This window comes from Notolepis coatsorum, assembly GCF_963971535.1.
Source record: "Notolepis coatsorum genome assembly, chromosome: 11".
Lineage (NCBI taxonomy): Eukaryota > Metazoa > Chordata > Actinopteri > Aulopiformes > Paralepididae > Notolepis > Notolepis coatsorum.
Window position 1 is genome coordinate 26,057,774 of NC_140175.1, and position 20,801 is coordinate 26,078,574.

Genomic DNA, 20,801 nt, shown 5'->3' on the forward strand with positions numbered 1-20,801 from the left:
AGGTTCAGCTCCAAGGGCTGGGAAATAAAAAATTAATACATATCGATTCTGAATATTTAAAACGGTTTCAATACTCATTTCCCGAAATATCGATATTTAATTATTCATAAAAAAATTAAAATATATTTTTTTATTTTTTATAAGGAAGTTGCATTGTTCATTTCAATACCTTCAAAACGACTGTCTTACATCACAACACTAGACTGGACCATTGGATCTGTGGAGGAATCCCTTTGTTCATCGTAACAATAGCTTGTATCTCACACCTAGAGAGACAATGTCCCCAACCCCCACCCTCCTCTAACCACAAGAGCTGGATCCCCTTCTCCAGCTCAGTGTTCTCCCAGCTGCACATGATAAGAGCACTCCTCTAGTCCAAGCTCATTAACCAACATGATACCTTGTATGTGTTTTCACTATTAAACCTATATTGATCAACATAATTGATGAGTTTGGTTCAGGAGGTAGGTCTTGTAATCGGAAGGGTCTCTTTTTTTGCTCGTCCCAGGCACTTGAGCATTGATTGATTGATTGATTGAAAACTTTATTAACAGATTGCAGAATGGGTACAATACAGTACAGCTCAATACACACAATTGTTAAGGGGATGCAGACCAGAGAAAGACTTTCGTCTTGTTTACATCAGGGTCCCCCATTTTCAATTCATCAGGACATGAAGCAAGACCCCTAAATGTTCCCGTTGAGCAGGTTGGCACCTTGCATGGTTGCCTCCGCCGGCGCCATCGGTGTGTGAATGTGAGGAGCAAACATTTTTTAAGCGCTTTGGATAAGTGTTATATAAATGCACCATTTACCATTTATTTACTATTGAATGAATGAATGAATGAATGAATGAATGAATGAATAAATGAATTTATTCACACACACACGATACATTACATGTAAGTATCCTCATGTGATATAACAATGTCGCAATTGTGTGCATGTGCCAGGTCTCCCAAGAAGCTATTTAAAGCTTTTGGAGGGAGCCTGAACACAGATATAAACAGAATATAAACAACAAAACAATAAACAAAAAACAAAACAAAACATACAACGTGGGTAGGTTTACACACCTACCTACTAACTGACATATAAGAGAGATACATAATACAGACAATTGTATTCCTAAGTTATAATTTGAATTAGAGATATGATTTAAGCAGTTCCTCTTTCAGTGATTTTTTTAATGTTTTAAAGGTTTTTGTCATTTTCAGATTTTCGTCAAGCTTGTTCCAGATCTGTGGACCCCTGCATGCTATGCTTAGGCTAGCACAATTGAGCCTTCTCCTCTTGCCAAATATAAGATGCTTATTTCTTGTGTTGTGGATGTGCAGTGGTTGGCAGACTGGGACAAGCTCAGACAGTCTGTAATTCATGTTGTTGACAACTTGATACATAATTGATGCGTTATGATGAATGTTAAATTCAGCAAGCCTCAGGAGACCAAAGCGATGGAACAGAGGCTTTGAGGGCGCTCTATACCCGGACCATGACAGCACTCGTAGTACCCTCTTTTGTAAGCTTTCTAGTTTCTTGAGATGGCTGGGGTATGTGTTGCACCATATGACATTACAGTAATTAATGAGGGGTTCATACAAGGTTTTGTATAAAGTGAGAAGGGCAGGCAAGGGAAGAAAATGACGTATTTTGCAGAATAAGCCAACATATTTGGACAGTTTTGTTTGTAGATATTTTATGTGGCATTTGAAGTTGAGTGACTCATCGATGACGACCCCCAGGTCATCAAACCCAATCCAATGATTAGTTTATGTTATAAGTTCCTGGGGTTAATTCTAAACTCCTTCTGACCTCTTGTGCTCCAGATACCCAGAACGATTTACAACATATCTTGAAAATAGTCTCCGATCTCTTTGTTCCTGTGAGGATTCGCCTGTCCCTGGACCTTTTTCCTGTGTTTTCCCTGTCTACTCTCCTCAACAGCCCCCACCCTTGCGATGATTTACTCTCCTCTACTCTTCACCAGCCCCCACCCTTGGACATCCTTGATCCTCTACCTTCACGCACCTGTTGGGAGTTTGCAATCACCTCGGGAGAGTACATAGGTTGCAGACTCCCCTCCAGTCCTTGTCGGGTCGTTCTGTGTTCTGGACTCTGTATCTGCGTCTGTGTTCATGGAGTTCTGTACGGTTACCATTCTGTACGTCACCATCACCTGCCGCGTCTCCGGCGTGAGACGACGGCCCAGCCATCGCCACCTGTCGCCGTTTGCCTGGAGTGGGACACCGTCTTCGCTCTCTAATTCTCTACGGGAGGTTTTCCAGTGTTCCCACTCCAGACGGCAAGGCGGCACGCCATCGCTCCCGATTCCACGGGAGGAAGGCGTCTCTTTGTGATCCTCGTTCCTGGGGTGAGGCTCGTCGTCGCTCCCTAGTATTCTACGGGAGGACGGCGTGTTCCCATCCCGGTCCCCTGGGACCCCCTTTGTTCTGCGCTGCCCGTCTGCAGCATTCGAGGAGGACGAGGAGGATCTCCGTGCCCGGCCTCCGCTGTCGGGTCCCTGTTTCGAGTCAAGTCAAGTCAAGTCTCCGTGCCCGGCCCCCCCGAGGAGGAGGAAGAGGATCTCCGTGCCTGGAGTGGAACACCGCCTTCGCTCTCTAATTCTCTACGGGAGGTTGCCAGTGTTCCCACTCCAGACGTCAAGCCGGCGCGTCATTGCTCCCTATTTCCACGGGAGGATGGCGCCTCTTCCCCCCGGCCTCCGCTGTCGGGCCCCTGTCTCAAGTCAAGTCAAGTCCTGTCTCCGTGCCCGGCCTCCGCCGTCGGGCCCCTGTCCCCGTGCCAGGCCTCCGCCGTCTGAACCCTGTCCTCATCCCTGTAAGCAGCTCTGGCCCTCGCCCTGTCCAAGGCCTTAACCCTGTTCTCTGTCCCTGTCTCCAGCCCGCCTCTCCGGGCCTCTGTCCCTGTCCCCCTCTCCAGTACCCCTGGTCCTGGCCCTGACACTTAGCCCTGGTCCTTAGCCCTGGCCCTTAGCCTTAGTCCCTTAGCCTGTTCGCCTCTTAAAGGCACAGTGCCGCATTTTCCATATTTCCTTGACTCTAGTGTTTTTGTGTTTTCCCTTAAAGGGACTGTGCCTCTTTTTGTTCTATAATAAATATTTGCCCTGTTTTGGCTTACTCTCATACCTGTCTTGTGTTGTGCGATTGGGGTCGGTTACAAACCATAACAGTTCCCATTTGTAATTGTTTTTTATGTTTGATGCATGATTTACATTTTAATATTGTTTTTGTAAATGAGGGCTATGCTCACTTATGTTTCCAAGGTTTAAATTAAGGTTCGAGTTGTATCCCCAAGCGAATGTCAAATTAGTCAGTGAATGACTAAAACAACAACAAATCCTCCTCAGTTGAAACTCAAGTCTTCAGAAACCTCACAGAGAAAGCATTTGTTTGATGTTGAAGAGAACTCTTCTCTGGAAAGAAAAGAGCAGCGTCCCTCCACGTTGACCCATATTTACTCACAATTTACATATCAAAGAGGACCGTGTCAAATCGCATTACTCCAGGAGTGTGCATCCGTTTTTACAACAGCCTATCAAATCACACAGCTAGTCCGTATCATTTGGGTTAGGGTTACCTGAAAAGAGTCTTCAGATTAAACAAGCCAGTCAGAAGTATTACCCTTTGTTTCAAGTTTCAAGTTTCAAGTTTCTTTAATAGTTGTCATACAGAAGTACAGAATACTTTCATACAAAATGCTTCTTACTGTTACGCTCCAGAGACTGTGCTAGACAAGATAGTATCAAATAACATAGTATAGCATGTAAATTAGAAGTAGAAAATGAGGTCCCAGTGTTCAGTATAGACATATGTACAATGTTCGATGCAGAATAGACGTAACTGAGTTACCATATAATATACAATACTATGCAGTGTACTAATGTACAATACTATATAGTGCAAAGCAGAAATGGGATGAGGTACAATTTAGGTACAATTTACAGTAAGGTGTACGAGTTGTAGTGCAATCCTTCATCAATAAATATAAAGTGTGGGGAGTGGGTGCTACAGTGTGTTTGTTTAAAGTGAGTGTGTGCTATAAAGTGTGGGGAGTGGGTGCTACAGTGTGTTTGTTTAAAGTGAGTGTGTGCGTGTGGATGTGTGTGCTATGTGCGTTTGATGGTTGTTGTTGTGTAGTGTTCATTGTTCGTTGAGCAGCCTGATGGCCTGGGGATAGAAGCTTCTTCTGAGTCTTTCTGTGCTCGCCTTGAGACTCCGGTATCGCTTGCCTGACCGCAGCAGTTCAAAGAGGCAGTTGTTCGGGTGACTGGAGTCTTTAATGATTCTCTTAGCCTTGCCCCTGCACCGCTTGTTGTAAATGTTCTGGAGGGTGGGGAGCCCTCCTCCAATTGTGCGTTCGGCTGAACGTGTCACTCTTTGTAGTCTGCTTCGGTCTTGTGCAGTGCTATTCCCAAACCAGGAGGTGATGTTGCCAGTCAGGATGCTCTCTATTGTACATGAGTAGAAGTTCTTAAGGATCTTCTGACTGACTTGGAACTTCCTTAGGCGCCTGAGGAAGTAGAGGCGTTGTCGTGCCTTCTTCACAACACTGTCAATGTGTGTGGTCCATGTCAAGTCCTCGGATATGTAGGCTCCGAGGTACTTAAAGCTGTTGACTCTCTCAACCGGTGCCCCGTCGATGCTGAGGGGGCTGTAGTCCTTGACCCCCGACCTCCTGAAGTCCACAATCATCTCCTTTGTTTTGCTGATGTTCAGGGAGAGGCTGTTTTCCTGGCACCATCCCGCCAGGACCTTGACCTTGTCGTGGAATATATTATCATGTCATTATAGATCTGTGTTGAAATGCATATTCTATCATACATATTCGATAGCCTTGACTAGTTTAATATAGGTCAACTAGCAGAGCTCAAAGACACTAGGGCGACAGTCTGGCTGACGTTCAGTGATAACAACCTCAAGCCTCAAGGGTATAGGACAGATAGACATTTTCAAGTAAATCACATCTTGTTCTTTTCTTCTTTAATCTTGACTCCAGTTTTGTCTCAGGGACGATAAACCTTTAGATTTATCTTGTTTTTATTCTCTCTTCTATGTTAAATCTATGTGTCATCTTAATGTACGTCATATCATATCTGATATAATATGTTACGTCTGACAACTGTGTATTTAACATATGTCTGAACAGAACTCTTGGTCACTCTATGGCCAGATGCTACTGTGTGAACATGTGTCTCTGACTGTAGATTGAACTTTATACGTGGCTGCGGTGAAATAACCTTTCCTTGTTATTGTTAATAAACTTTCCTATTATTAATAATGACTCAGAATGATTTGTAAACGGCTCATCGTTTAGTCCTTTTAATACTTCCCATTACAACCTCTTCCAGGTAGGCCCTCTCGTCGTTGGCAGAGATCAGGCCCACCACCACTGTGTCGTCAGCAAATTTGATGATTGTGTTGCTACTCCGCTGAGCCACACAGTCGTGTGTGTACAGGGAGTAGAGGAGGGGACTCAGATGTCATGTGATGTCATACTAAAAGGTGGTATTCGCTGTTGTCTTATTCGCTCGTTGAAACACGTGAAAGATAAGAGACTATTCAGAGACATCTTTATTCAAACAAATTACATTTATACAAAAGTCAGCAGAAGACAAAAGATTACAAATATATTACAAACGATCCACAAATGCGCAAAAAAGTGCCGGAGGGGATGCTGTCGTGGTGGTAGGGGTCAAAGTTGAGAGGTCAGGCTAATCTCCCTCTGGGCTCGGTGGCCTTACTAAGGTTCCCCATCTCCTTCTTCAGTGCATTTAAAAGGGTTTGCAAGCTCTCCAGAATCTAGGGGAGGATGAGACGTGTCAGTCAAATAACAGCCAGAAAGCAGACACAAGTACAAGGGTGAAGGTGAAGCTTATAACTTTGACTCCTACTTAAAAAGGCATTATTTCACTTTGGTAGAACTTGAGATTTCAGCAGTCTTACATCTATGTACAGTCAGGTCCATAAATATTTGGACATTGACATAATTTTGGCTCTGTACACCACCACAATGGATTTGAAGTGAAACAATCAAGATATGCTTCAATTGAACTTTCAGCTTTGATTTGAAGGTATTTACATCCAAATCAGGTGAGCAGCAGTGTAGGAATGATAACCGTTTTTTATTTTGGACAATTGGCTGCTCAGCTGTTCCACGTCAGGTGTGTGTTATTCCCTCATTATTTCATTTACAATGAGCAGATAAAAGGTCTAGAGTTAATTTCAAGTGTGGTATTTACATTTGGAATCGGTTGCCGTCAACTCTCAATATGAGGTCCAAAGAGCTGTCACTATCAGTGAAGCAAGCCACCATTAGGCTGAAAAATCAAAACAAACCCCATCGGAGAGATAGCAAAAACATCTACTGTAAGCTGGTGACCGCTGCTGTCCCTGTCGGCTGCTGTCAACACCAGCGTTCCTCCCAGGCTCCTCATTCACTTCCATTCATTTTGGGGACCTAGTCTAAATAGCATCCTTCTGTATAAACAGTAGGGCTGACCCCTATTAATCGATTAGTCGACTAATCGGTCGAAAGGAGCCGTAGTCGACTGGCCAACCTCTTAGTCGAATATATATATAAATTTTTTTTTTTAAAGTATATATATATATTTTTTTTTATCTTTCTTTCCAAAAGAAAAGAGGCCTAGAAGCGTGGCTAACGCTAATGGCACGCATAGCAGAGGCTAACTGCCTATGAAAACAGGCACAGAGGCACTGAAAGAGGATTTCACCCATCTAATGAACACACTAAACTAGACAAATATCAAGATGTATCCATCAGTGGACCAATTGCATGCTTTTGCAGAGGACAAGAAGCCTTCAGTCGACTCCTTCAGACATTAAGCAGCCCCCACAGCCCAAATGGAATGATAACGAATAAAAAAAAAAAATATATATATATACTTTTAAAAAAAAATTTAGTCGACCAATAGTCGACTAACGGCAAATTTTGGCCAATCCTAGTCGACCATCCAAATCCTTAGTCGGGGACAGCCCTAATAAACAGTAAGTATAAACAAACTAGGTGAGGCAAGCACTGCTGTCTACTTTGTATTTTGTATTTATTTGTATTTATTGGTTTAAAATACAGAGACAGTGCATATTAAGGAACATTTGACTGTAAATATGCCAGTTTAGCCAAGTTGGCTAATTTTCAACTGTAGTCTCTGGGGCAGGTGACATGAGCACAACAATAATTAAAACATAGTACAATAATTAAAACACAGTAGGAATCAGTATAGGTTACAATACACTAAAATACATACAAATAAATACATTAAAATACAACCCCTCAGTTAAAAAACATAGTACAATAATTAAAACACAGTAGGAATCAGTATAGGTTACAATACACTAAAATACATACAAATAAATACATTAAAATACAACCCCTCAGTTAAAATGGTCGCACACTTGACCATCTCTCAACCATGATTTTAAGTTAGTTTTAAATGAGATGTAACTTTGATACTCCCTGAGCCGTGTTGGCAGACTGTTCCAGGTGTGGGCTGCTCTCACGGAAAAGGCTGTCTGACTAAAAGCAGACCTCCTGTTTGGGACTACACAGTCCCCTCTGACTACAGACCTGGTATATCTATCAGCAGATGCTTTCTGTTTTATGAAAGTACAGAGGGGGGGGGAGGAGCCAAGCCATGTAGGATTTTATAGGTAAGGCAGGCATCTTTGAATTTGACAAGATTGTCCCAGCTCAGTAGGTTCTGGTTTGCTATGCTATAACAATGATGGTGGCTGTTTGTTTTCCTGTCCAGAACTTTCACAGCCTGATGGTAAACTACCTGTACAGATCGTAATGTTGTACAGGAGGCTTGTGTCCAGCTAGTCAGACAGTATGTTAAGTGTGACATAATAATGGCATTAAAATACAGTGCTTTAAAATACTTGTTTTTAATTAGTGAGGCATGTGGGTGTTTGTTTGCTATGATTAAGCTGTGTGGGGCACAGGGAGGTCTGTATGAAGATATCGTGGGGGGCGTGGTCGCACATAGTGGAAATTCTACAGCCAAATGAGTCATCTTGTGGGGTACACACCGATGTTTTAACATCCTTAGAAATGCATGAATACATGTTGTTAACACAGAATTTAAAAATGTATTAAAACTGATTTTTTTTTGGAAAGGGATATTTAAACAAATGTAGAAACTATTGAAATGTATGAAAGTTTGTTTTTTAAACAGTTTTTCAAATGTGATTGTAAAAGTGAGTTACAATTATGAGGTAAAATATTTTGTACTGGGACTTATGCATTGAAACAACATCATTATGTATCAACATCCATTTAGTTAGCTGTTAAATTAGGCACACACAATACAATGTGTGTGTGTATATAGTTGTGTACAGTCAAGTTTTTTGTGGACCCCAGGAAGAAAAGCTACTGCAATGCTGTAGCTAATTGGGGATCCTAATAGACTAAAGTAAACACAGACTCCCCAGGTCTGACATGTGGGACTAGGCTACAAGAGACTGCCAGCCTCCACCAGAGAGAGACATACAGACCTTCATGTACGCCGCCTGTATCTCATCGATGGTGCGGTCGTAGTCGCTGCGGGCGGCGAGGCGTTGGGCCAGACTCTCGTTGACGCGGCTCAGCTTGTCCGTCAGGGCGTGGATGTCGTGCTGCAGGTGCTCCCTCTCCTCCTCCTCCTGCAGTATCTGTCGGTTCAGCTCTTCTCGCTTGGAAGACAGCTCCTCAATAACTGGGGGGGGGGGGGGGGGGGGGTAATTAATACAAAGGTGTTTGTGAGTTGCTGTCCCGGAGTGATGACCGGAGTGTCGGACGTCCCGTGATGAAGACCGGGAGGATGCGACCCTCTCTGCGTGCCCTCCTGTCTCCCTGTCTCCGGCTGTCTCGTAGTGATGACCGGAGTGTCGGACGTCCCGTGATGAAGACCGGGAGGATGCGACCCTCTCTGTGTGCCCTCCTGTCTCCCTGTCTCGTAGTGATGACCGGAGTGCTGGACGTCCCGCGATGATGACGGGGAGGATGCGACCCTCTTTGCGCCGCCCCTGTGCCTCAAATAGATCCGCTATCAGCTCTATCTTTAATATTTCAAAATGTTCAGTGGCTATCGCTATCAGCTCTATCTTACATTTTTTCAAAATGTTCAGTTGCTATTGCATGCACTCATCTGTTTCACTACACACATGAGTGCATGCTTACCAACTGTCCGTCTGCAACACTACTATCACCGACATCTAAGAAGGGAGATCCCCCCTTGAATGGCCCTTCTAAGGTTTCTCTCCTCCATACTGCCTGTGGTGCATTTTTTCCTATTGCTAGGTTTTAGTGAGTTTTTCCTTACCTTCGCGTGGGGTATGTCTGGGAGTGTTTGCATTCATTCATTTATTTTGCATTTATTTTAAATTTGTTGGACCTTATGGTGTTCTTGTTTTGTTCTTGACTTATTGTTATGTTTCTTCTTGACTTGTTTAAAGAAGACGTGTCCGGCCCATGGGGACATTAACGTGTGTTGACGGGCCTTACAAATAAATTTGATTTGATTTGTGTTACTGACATGTCTGACTGTAACAGAGGAAGCATTCTCAACAGATTCCATAGCTACTGCTTGTACTGACAACGGAATCAGTTGTTTATTACAGCTATGATCGATGGTCATTACAGCTATGATCGATGGTCATGAACTACTATAAAGGCACGGTGGTGTAGTGGTTAACACGGTCACCTCACAGCTAGAAGGTCCAGGGTTGGATTCCCGCTTGGGGACCGGGTTCCCGCGTTGCCAGGTACCCAGGTGGGGTTATCTCCCGGGCCTTTCCGTCTATTTAGGCCTGTATAATAAGAGGTTGATGTGTGCGTGTATCGTGTATGTGCGTTTATATGTATGCAATGCATGTGTGTTCCTATGTGCGAGGTCCCCTCCCTCAGAACCGAGGGTTGATTCCTGCTGATTCAGGGCATTCTAGCCGGTGATTGATGAAGGAGTTACGTGTGTGCGACAGCCAGGGCAAGGACTCAATCATACATAATGAAATCCCACTGCCAAAAGGTCACATTCTGTCCGAACGACCCACCGTGCAGCCATTTAGCCTTTACATTCTACACAAGTAGAGGCGCCACACCTCCGTGGAAACCCTGGCGGCCATAAAGGGAGCCGGTGGCTGATGACTCAGCTGAGTGAATTACAGACCTTTCATATTTCCCATGGGAATTCACTTCCAGAACAGACTGCTAAAGCACAAGCTAAAGCAAGCTTTAAAAGACAACTGAAACCACATATAACAGCCCTACACCTGTAAACACATTCTGTACATTTAGACACATACATACACACACACACACACACACACATACCCATAGTTACTTTTAGTTTAATTTTATCTTATTTTTAGTGACAGGAATATTAGTAGCCTATACAAATAGGTTGATTGATTGAAAACTTTATTAGCAGATTGTAGAATGGGTACAATACAGTACGGCTCAATACACACAATTGTTAAGGGGATGCAGACCAGAGAAAGACTTTTGTTTACATCAGGGTCCCCCATTTTCAATTCATAATGATGGTGGTAAGAGTTTACCTTGGTCTATTTCAGATGTGTAACATCCATAACGCAAAAATGTAACATCCATAACGGCACTTTTTTGTGATTCATTCCTTGAGAGGAAATGCCAGGTTTTCCTGAATGTGCTTTTTGGGTACCTCAAACCCTTCCCTACAAAGTGATAGTAAACATGTTATTCTTTGAAAAAGATATTCACAGAGTTTTCATCATGTGTTCAGTGAGTCCGAAAAGCTTGTCCATTTCCGTAACATCCATAACGCTGTGTATTTTGTCACCTATCTCAAAATCCAAAAGGTCAAAACATTTCTTACTGCAGGCTCATCTTTATCTCAATAAGTGTAACTAAAATGTGTAAATTATACTTCCAATTCAAATCGATGCCTTGTCAATGTTAAGTTAAGTTTCCAATGTTGTTCTCTCTGAATGTAACATCCATAACGCTGGAATTGCCCATTTTAATCAGATTAGATAGCCTCAGCATGCCTGGTGGTCACAGCAGGAGTTAGTTCCCAAATGGAATATCACATTTTAAGTTACTATAGCTAGGACCAATAACTACATTTACCACAATAAATAGGTTTGCACACACAGCTATGTCCAACAAAACAAAATTAGCTAACGTGATAACATCATTATGAATTGAAAATGGGGGACCCTGATGTAAACAAGACGAAAGTCTTTCTCTGGTCTGCATTCCCTTAACAATTGTGTGTATTGAGCCGTACTGTATTGTACCCATTCTACAATCTGCTAATAAAGATTTCAATCAATCAATCAGCTACAGGTTAAAGCTATAAAGAATGGCCATGCAACGTTAGCTGTTACTTACATTTGACAAGTTTGTTGTTGTACGTCTGCATTGCAGCCGCTTGTTGGGTCATGATGTTGGCCGATAAGTGTCCCATTGTAGTGCCGAGAGATGAGTCGGAGACGGTGCCTCGAGGCAGAGCGAATAGCATTTATTAAGCACAGAAATACAAGATGCTACTGCTACGTTGGTTGCAGTCGACTGACTGAGAGAATTGCCAAATATATATACATACACAAATGTTCTAGAACATTGGTCATGACATCATACGGTGACATCACCCATGTTCTAGAATGTTCGGCTATGACATCACCACAAATGTTCCAGAATGTTCGATGTTCTAGAATGTTCGGCTATGACATCATCACAAATGTTCCAGAATGTTCGGGGTTCCGTGGGTGAATTATGTACCATTAAAAGGGTTTGTATAGCATGGTACGGTTTGTTGTGTGTGTGTGTAGACAAAGAACACAAAAAGAGAGCGAGAGAGAGAGATAGAGACCAATGTGTCCTCCTGTTGTACTGTAGTTCTCTTAGGCGTAGTAATCAGTGTTTGATAGCTGCTACATCCATCCTTCTCTCACTTACAGGATGTGGCAGTGATGTGCCCAAACGGATCATTTCAGTGAGTGAGCGATTCGATTCACGCTCACGGCAATGATCCGATTCACTGATTCGATTCAGGGTTCACTGTACTGTCATGCAGATTGATTGAAGTATTTATTAACAGTTAGAGGTTATTTTTGTTTTGAGACCTCCTTAAGTCATTGCCAAGCACAGTACACTGTACTGTATAATTATGGGTCATGCCGTGATGCCGATTGATTGATTTGATTGAAGTATTTATTAACAGTGCAGAATTACAGTACATTCCAAGCACAACTCAATACAAAAAAACTGTACAACTGTGAGTGGACAACCAATAAAGCATTATACTTCGACTCACGCTCACTAGACAGAGAGACCCTCTGGAAGCTTCTCCGACATTACGGGGTGCCGACCAAGAATGTTTCCATCATCAGGAACTCCTATGAGGGACTGACATGCAAGGTGGTCCACGGAGGGCAGCTCACAGAGGCATTCCAAATGAGGACCGGGGTCAGACAAGGTTGTCTGCTCTCGCCCTTCCTCTTCCTGCTGGCCATTGACTGGATAATGAAGACCTCCACAGCACAGAGAAGGTACGGGATTCAGTGGACACCTTGGACGCAACTGGACGACTTGGACTATGCTGACGATTTGGCACTACTGTCGCACACCCAACAACAGATGCAGGAGAAGACCAACAACGTGGCATCCACTTCCGCGCAAGTGGGACTCAACATCCACAAAGGCAAGACTAAGATCCTCAAGACCAATGCAGCAAACAACACCAACGCAATCATGCTGGATGGCGAGGCTTTGGAAGAAGTTGAAGCCTTTACCTACCTTGGCAGTGTTATTGACAAGCAGGGCGGCACAGATGCTGACATTAGAGCACAAATAAGGAAAGCACGTACAGCATTCGTGCAATTACGGAACATCTGGAGCTCAAAAGAACTGACTTCCAACACCAAAGTCAGATTCTTTAACACCAACGTCAAGGCAGTCCTACTATACGGAGCAGAGACGTGGAGAACTACAGCTGCAACCATCAGGAAAGTGCAGGTCTTCATTAACAGCTGCCTGCGGAAGATCATCCACATCCGATGGCCAGACACCATCAGCAACTGCGAACTCTGGCAGAGAACAAATCAGCTGCCCGCTGAAGAAGAAATTAAGAAACGCAGATGGCGCTGGATAGGCCACACCCTGCGAAAGCCCGCAAGTACCATCACCAGAAAAGCCCTAACATGGAACCCGCAGGGCAAGCGGAAAAGGGGCCGCCCGAGAAACACCTGGCGCAGAGACCTGGAGGCAGACACCAAGACCATGAAGATGACCTGGAACCAACTGGAGAGAACAGCTCAAGACAGAGATGCTTGGAGATCACTTGTTGACGGCCTATGCCCCAGAAGGGGTAGCAGGCGTAAGTAAGTAAGTCACGCTCACGGCAATAAAACGGCTCTTATGAACGAGTCGCTCGTGACCGACACATCAGTTCTTGCAGCTGTTCGAGGGCTTCGTGACACCAACAGCGCTGCGTCGGGACGCGTCGCTGCAGCTACCATGTGTTGTCAAGTTATTGTTATAAGGACCCCAGTCCAAGCTACAACAGTCTGCATTCCCTTAACAATTGTTTGTATTGAGCCGTATTGTATTGTACCCATTATGCAATATGTTAAATAAAGTTTACATCCATTCATTATGCTAGCATTACCGATTGCATGAGCACTGCAGCTGGCTAACGTGAGCTAGCGTTAGCTATCAGACCCTGTTAGCTCAAACTCCTCTTTCAATCTTAACAAGCATTAAACAAAATGGCCCAGTCATCTATTCACCTTTGTTTAATACACACGGCGTTGTCTCTAATGTTATCTAGCTACTGATAGCTCCCGATATCATCAGTTTGGTGCTGGCTGGTTAACGTGAGCTAGCGTTAGCTTCTAGCCACAATGCTATACTGTTATACTGGCATATTCCATTCACGTTAGCATGTAGCTAACAATGTAGCTAACAACATCGCCGATCCTTTTTGAGACTAAACTATCCGCTCTTGGTGGTCACTTGTGTTGATGTTAGTTTTGTTTCATCAACAAATGAGAGGCAGAACACACAGTGAATGTGTCCGTTTTGTTTATTGCACTTTTATTACACTTTGCTGAAAAATAAGTGCTGCATTGGGTAAATAGGCATTTAAAGATGGCGGCGCCTTGTTGACATTTTCTTTGCAGGAAGTGTATTGGCACATTCAAGTTCTGATTGGTTGAAAATTGCCTTCATGTTCGCCACCTACTGCCACCTACTGCGTTGGCAGTGTACTACATCACTGTGCTCAGGTTGCAAAACGTATGTCTCACTCGGCTACCGCTACGTTGCGACCTGGAAAAGCGAAACTCATCTGAAAACGAAACGAAGGTGTAACCGCAGCCCAAGGTGATACAACTCGAACCTTAATTTAAACCTTGGAAACATAAGTGAGCATAGCCCTCATTTACAAAAAAAATATTAAAATGTAAATCATGCATCAAACATAAAAAACAATTACAAATGGGAACAAAGAGATCGGAGACTATTTTCAAGATATGTTGTAAATCATTCTGGGTATCTGGAGCACAAGAGGTCGGAAGGAGTTTAGAATTAACCCCAGGAACTTATAACATAAACTAATCATTGGATTGGGTTTGATGAATAGTAAATAAATGGTAAATGGTGCATTTATATAACACTTTTATCCAACGCGCTTAAAAAATTTTTGCTCCTCACATTCACACACACCGATGGCGCCGGCGGAGGCAACCATGCAAGGTGCCAACCTGCTCAACGGGAACATTTAGGGGTCTTGCTCAAGTGCCTGGGACGAGCAAAAACCGAGAACTTTCCGATTACAAGACCTACCTCCTGAACCAAACTCATCAATTATGTTGATCAATATAGGTTTAATAGTGAAAACACATACAAGGTATCATGTTGGTTAATGAGCTTGGACTAGAGGAGTGCTCTTATCATGTGCAGCTGGGAGAACACTGAGCTGGAGAAGGGGATCCAGCTCTTGTGGTTAGAGGAGGGTGGGGGTTGGGGACATTGTCTCTCTAGGTGTGAGATACAAGCTATTGTTACGATGAACAAGGGGATTCCTCCACAGATCCAATGGTCCAGTCTAGTGTTGTGATGTAAGACAGTCGTTTTCCAGCAAGGGCTTCATAGATAAATAAATAAATACCAATGATTATCACGTCTCTGACAGAGAAGACCAGCCGATATTTTCATATAGGATGCAATGATGGGAGCCATATCAGCAGTAACTAATGGCCTAAATCTATAAGGGTGCAATGATATAGAGTCCACAGGTTTGATGGCGCAAGCAGAAGCATGCCTATAAATCACATCACCATAATCCAAAACTGACAACAGTGCTGCAACGATCAATAAGCATAAGAAAGCTGTTTATTTGCCGCAAATTACTGATGGAGATCGTCTATAATGATGAATGTCAATTTCTAATCGATGTAGAAATGCTGTCTAAATGCTGTAACTCTGAAGACATCATTTTTGGTGGCCATAGTGTACACCAAATATTAAATTCATTATTGCCTTCCCTGACTGGCTACCCCACAAAAAAAGTTATAAACTGGGCAATTTATCAAGAGAGCCGTGTTGCTGTCTCCACAAAGTACAGGACCAATAAAGCTAATTGATTGTGTCCCTAGTATGACATCCAAAAGGGTAATATTTCTGACTGGCTTGTTTAATCCGAATACTTTTTAGAGAGTAAATACTGTATGTAATTCCCTCCCCCCAGCACCTAAATAACATTTCAGACTGCCAAATCCATACCAAGACTAGGAAAAACACATTCTCCATAATATTGTACCTTTAAACATTTTGTTTTTGGTGACAATCTTACAGCAGTAACCGATGTCAATTATTGCCACGTTTACTTGGATGGAATTAAATAAACATGTACACTACCACACACAGGTCCAATGCTTCATCTATTTATTGAGCTTTTCATTTGTACAGTTGTGACATCACCCCCCAACCCCCAAATCATTGACAAGTACAATTTTACAGTAAGCACATCTCTTGCGATGCAGATTTACAGACAAGGAAAACAGAAGGACAAGATGGAGATTCTACAACAGTTGCAACGGCAGGCCATACAAACATCTGCTTCCTTCTGGTACAGGAATAGACAGACGGGAAAATACTACAGTCCAAGGCTGAACGAGGGTTGTGTTTTTTGACCTGTACATGTCAAATATTCAATATAACTACGAGTCTCTTGGTCCCCATGCAGAAAGGTCATCATAGGAGCGTCTGCTGGCGTCACATACATAATCACTGGAACATCCCAAAGAATGAACCCTTTCACTACCACTACAGAAGGTTAACCCTTTCACTACCACACTAGACGGGACTGTCTCGGTCCACCAAGACAGCACTTCTAGCAGAGACGGATTACTATGGTTGGTGTGTGTGAGACGATTCCTTTGGGTTAACCATGAACCAGTGATCATTATCCACTTCTCCACAGCAGAGCTAATTGACTCATCTCAAGGCCCGCCCTCTTTTCTTGATCCTCCAATCACAACTGTCGCTTCCCTCGAGACAAACTTCAGAGCTTGAGATGGGTCAATCGGGGCGCTTGCTGGGACCAAGTCCAATTTAAAATGTTTTTTTAATTCATTTGTTTGTTTTTAGAACACAGGATAAAGCATCGATAATCATTTAAAAACGATATCTGACATCATCTCCATTGGCAAAAAAAATGTAAATACAAAAAGAATCAACAGATTGTTTTGGGGGGAACCGATAACGACCATCGGGACAGATGACGGGTAAACCCAAGGCGTTGTGCGATCACACAGCACAGCAACAAAGCTGACAATCGAGACGTTTTGTCAACACAATGCTGTGGCAAAAAACAACATTGAAAAGTGGACATGGCGTTGATCCTCTACTATACATCTTGTTCGTTTAAGTGCACACTTCCTCTTTTACTTAATCTGTATTCCATTTTTTTGTGGTGCAAAAAAAAAAGCTAAAACAATGAGTGCAAATGAAAAAACACACATTTTGACATTGAGACTTAAGACACGCAACCAATATTTCTAATTACATATTGTGTATATACGATAGATCTATTAAAAAAAAAGTTCCACCTCCCAATAGCGCAGTTGTCTTTGTTGATTCAACCCAAACAACTTTCCTTTGATTGGAGTAAATAATTAAAATAAAAACAATAAAAGATGCAAGTAATAAATAATTCTTATGAAAATATCACGGTAGAATATTGAAACTGTACATCAATACTGGTCAAAAGGAGCATTTGAGTGATGAGAATGAGTTGAGTGGTGGCCATCACAGCAATACTTTAATCAATTGGCATCATGAGTAAAAAAAAAAAAAAAAAAAAAGAAGCAGTCTTGCATATAAAAAAGAAATACAAATACTTTCGATTACATCGTCTGAACCTTTCCCCACAAACACACACACACAATCTCACATGCACTCACACAAACACACACCGTATTATGAATTATCATAATCAACGTCGCCTTCATTATTAATGAAAATGGACCAGCTTACTTTCTGTGGAATGTTGAAAGTACATGAGGTCCAACAGGGAGACGGTCAGGGTCCATTCAACCTACAGTCTCGACAGCAACAGCAGTCTGTCTCTGGTTTCTTCCATACCAGCCATTTATAATCCATACAAAAGTTTATTTTTTTGTTTGTTTTTTTTCCTTTTACATGAACTGGTCTCAGACATGCAAACTTCAACTTTTAAGAAGGAATAAAGATACAGTATATATATATATATATACACACCTTTCCTAAAGGTGCCGGAGAAAGGTTTCAAATGGGAGATTTGATAGCATTTGACAAACAGCCAAATAACGTGATGTGGATTTGTTATCTAAAACAGAGAGAATGACAAGGATACCAAAACATTCTACAGTACAGTATACATTTGATATTTCGTTGTATGCATCATTTGATAACAGCAATATTAACAATACAGACATTATTGGCCAAGGTCACTTTTCAAGTATTTCATCACAAATCATACTTTGCTGATCAATTATATAAATCTTTACCAAGTATACAGTTTTTTTTTTAATATATATTACAAGGAAACAGGGTTGAAGTTTTGCTCGCCATTGGACTCTGAATTTCGCCAGCTTTTAACAAAAGTCCAGTAGCTTGATTACAGCATAGTAGGGTTGACCCCGATTAGTCGAATAGTCGACTAATCGATCGAAAGGAGCCGTAGTCGACTGCCAACCTCTTAGTCGAATGCAAAAACAATATATATTATAATATATATATATATTTTTTTTAATCACTCTTTCCAAAAGCAAAGAGGCCTAGAAGCGTGGCTAACGCTAATGGCGCGCATACCAGCAAGGCTAACTGCCTAAGAAAACAGGCACAGAGGCACTGAAAGAGGATTTCACCCATCTAATGAACACACTAGACTAGACAAAATCAAGATGTATCCATCAGTGGACCAATTCCATGCTTTTGCAGAGAACGAGAAGCCTTCAGTCGCCTCCTTCAGACATTAAGCACCCCCCACACACAGCCCAAATGGAATGATACATAATATATATTTTTTTTATAATATTTTTTTTTGCATTCTACTACCGGTCGACTATCGGCAAATTTCGGCCAATCAAAGTAGACTATCCAAATCCTTAGTCGGGGACAGCCCTACAGCATAGTTTGCCAGAAAACATACAAAAACCAAAAGGCATACAGAAGCATTACAGTAGAGGAGAACCAACAGAGTTGTTGTTGGGGCGAAATCAGAACATGCAGGTACAAAAAGAACGACAGGACGAACTAGGACTGTGGCACCCTTTTGGGAAGTCTTTTGTTTTGTTTGTTTACGGGTCTGCCGTCTGCAAAAAAAATATATATAAAAGGACAGAGTCCTCCTGGGCCAACATCCAGTTGAACTCCTGAACATTGTTTTGTTTCCATGCTAACACTGAACTCTTTTTGTCACCACGGCGATACCTACAGTATGGACACGGGCACTGGTGGCTTCCTGTTCATTAAGGAATTTTGGTCACGCACTTCGTCATGAGGTGATCTCGACAACTCGATGTCTCCCCCGTGTCCTCTGGGGAGCGAGGAGGACACAGCGGAGACAACGGACTGAAAGAGAGAGAGATAGAAAGACATCAAGGCAGACAACAAGACGGTCTGAAGCCAGAAGGAGGTTTCTTCTGGTGGTCTTCTAAAGCCCGGAGGAACTCTCACAGTGTGGATTTGATTGTGAGACTCCCGATCCAGACTTGCGTTTTTTAACAATCAGTTCGATTCGGTCAGGTATCTCGCTTTAAGCTCCGCCGCCGATGAGCAGTCGGCGGATGAGGAGAGGGTACGGGGACGATGACAGATCAACTGCCCATGGATATAGGAGGACAGTCCTGCTGTTTTGTAGAGTTCTGGGATCACTTATTGATGCCTGGGTGTCAGCAAATAATGGTGTGTGGGTGTGTGGGTGTGTGTGTGTGTGCGCGCGCAGCACAAGTTGTGCTTGGAACTGGGCTGAAGTGGAACCGTGGGCCCAAAATGTGACGGGTCTCACTGGGCCCCGAGAAGTGGTTCTGGCTGGTTCTGCACTAGTCCTTGTTTGATCCAGTCGGATCAGAAGTAAAGAGCGGGTTCACTGCTGAAGTCCGAGAGAGAGGAGCCGTCTGCTGGGGTCAGCTGGGGGGACAAGAGGAAGGGTTTTCAGTTAGAACACGGACGGATCGGGGACAGTGACACTGGAAGGTAAAAGGTCAAATGTGTTCCATCAACGGTCCTGTATGTAGAATGCACAAACAGGAAGGTGGAGGATTCTTAAAAGCAATTTCTATTCATCAATATCCAGCGATCCTTTCATGACAACTAAAAAAAAGTTACCGTGTTACCGTTGACCAATTCTCCGAAAATTGCAGCTAGCATTTAATTCACATCCAGATCTCGTAGTAATATTAATTTAGTAACGAATAAGGGAACTGTTTGAAAGGACGCATGCAGGATGTTTTCGAGAAATGGTTTCAAACCTCATTTTCTTGAAGTGGCATTGCTATGCCGTCAGGAGAACACTGACATTTTCTCAAGAGCAGAAATACCTACAAAAGATTTTTTTTTATGTCCCAACAGGGTGTTTGGTTCACAATCAACAAGACAAAGCTTCTTAAACCCCCCCCCACCTTCCCCTTAAACGCTAGAAACAATCTTCTCACCATAATAACCTCCTCAGACATCGGCTGTTGAGAATTCGTCTCCGCCTGGTAAATTGGGTCGTCAAGTTTGTGTTCCTGCCAGGCACTGAAATCCACCGAGTGCTTGGGAGTGTAGTTGGACAGGTCTAAATATAGCAGGAGGGAAATAATACACGTGAGTTTGGTGGTGCTGCATAATACATCCAGTCCAGGCAGGGATGATGATCCAGCATTCTCACAAGAACATACAACAACGTAGCATATCTAGATTCAATATTTAGATGTTCGCTCGGTTGTATGACTAATGACGAAGGGAAGACGCTACATATCTTTTTCCTTGTAGTCGATACATGTTTTATGAGCGAGCGGATCAAAGACCTAAATCGCCCTGAAGCCTCCAGTCCCACATAAAGACGTACGCTTGCGTGTAGTTCCGGACTTGACCTGTAGGTGTCTCTCGTGGTGCGCTGCCGAAAGAAACCTCTACCCCAGCAAATAGGCCCCTGGACGGACTGACTGCCTAGCAGCCATTTCCAGATAATAGCTCAGGCTGAATCCATTCGTCCGCCTTTATCTGCCCTCCTTACCATGAGAATGGATTTCATTTAGTCTGGTCCCAAT

General features: G+C 42.9%; 2 protein-coding genes across 2 annotated transcripts in view; both read right to left on the bottom strand.

The window, feature by feature from the left end:
- Window positions 1–5,628: 5,628 nt before the first annotated feature.
- On the bottom strand, window positions 5,629–11,443 carry LOC311236960 (microtubule nucleation factor SSNA1-like; the record flags this gene model as incomplete). Its single annotated transcript, XM_084324767.1, has 3 exons — window positions 5,629–5,819; window positions 8,535–8,734; window positions 11,392–11,443. The coding sequence occupies 3 exons, from the start codon at window positions 11,441–11,443 to the stop codon at window positions 5,727–5,729; spliced, it is 345 nt and encodes a 114-aa protein (XP_084180893.1). The 3' UTR covers window positions 5,629–5,726.
- Window positions 11,444–16,008: 4,565 nt separating this feature from the next.
- The window catches only part of tprn (taperin), a 39,190-nt gene continuing 34,397 nt past the window's right edge, over window positions 16,009–20,801 (bottom strand). Inside the window, exons 3-4 of the mRNA XM_084324608.1 lie at window positions 20,202–20,326; window positions 16,009–19,677 (exon numbers count right to left, since the gene is read on the bottom strand). Of these exons, the coding sequence (XP_084180734.1) occupies window positions 19,615–19,677; window positions 20,202–20,326 (188 nt within the window). The 3' untranslated portion in view covers window positions 16,009–19,614. The remainder of the gene's footprint in view (window positions 19,678–20,201; window positions 20,327–20,801) is intronic.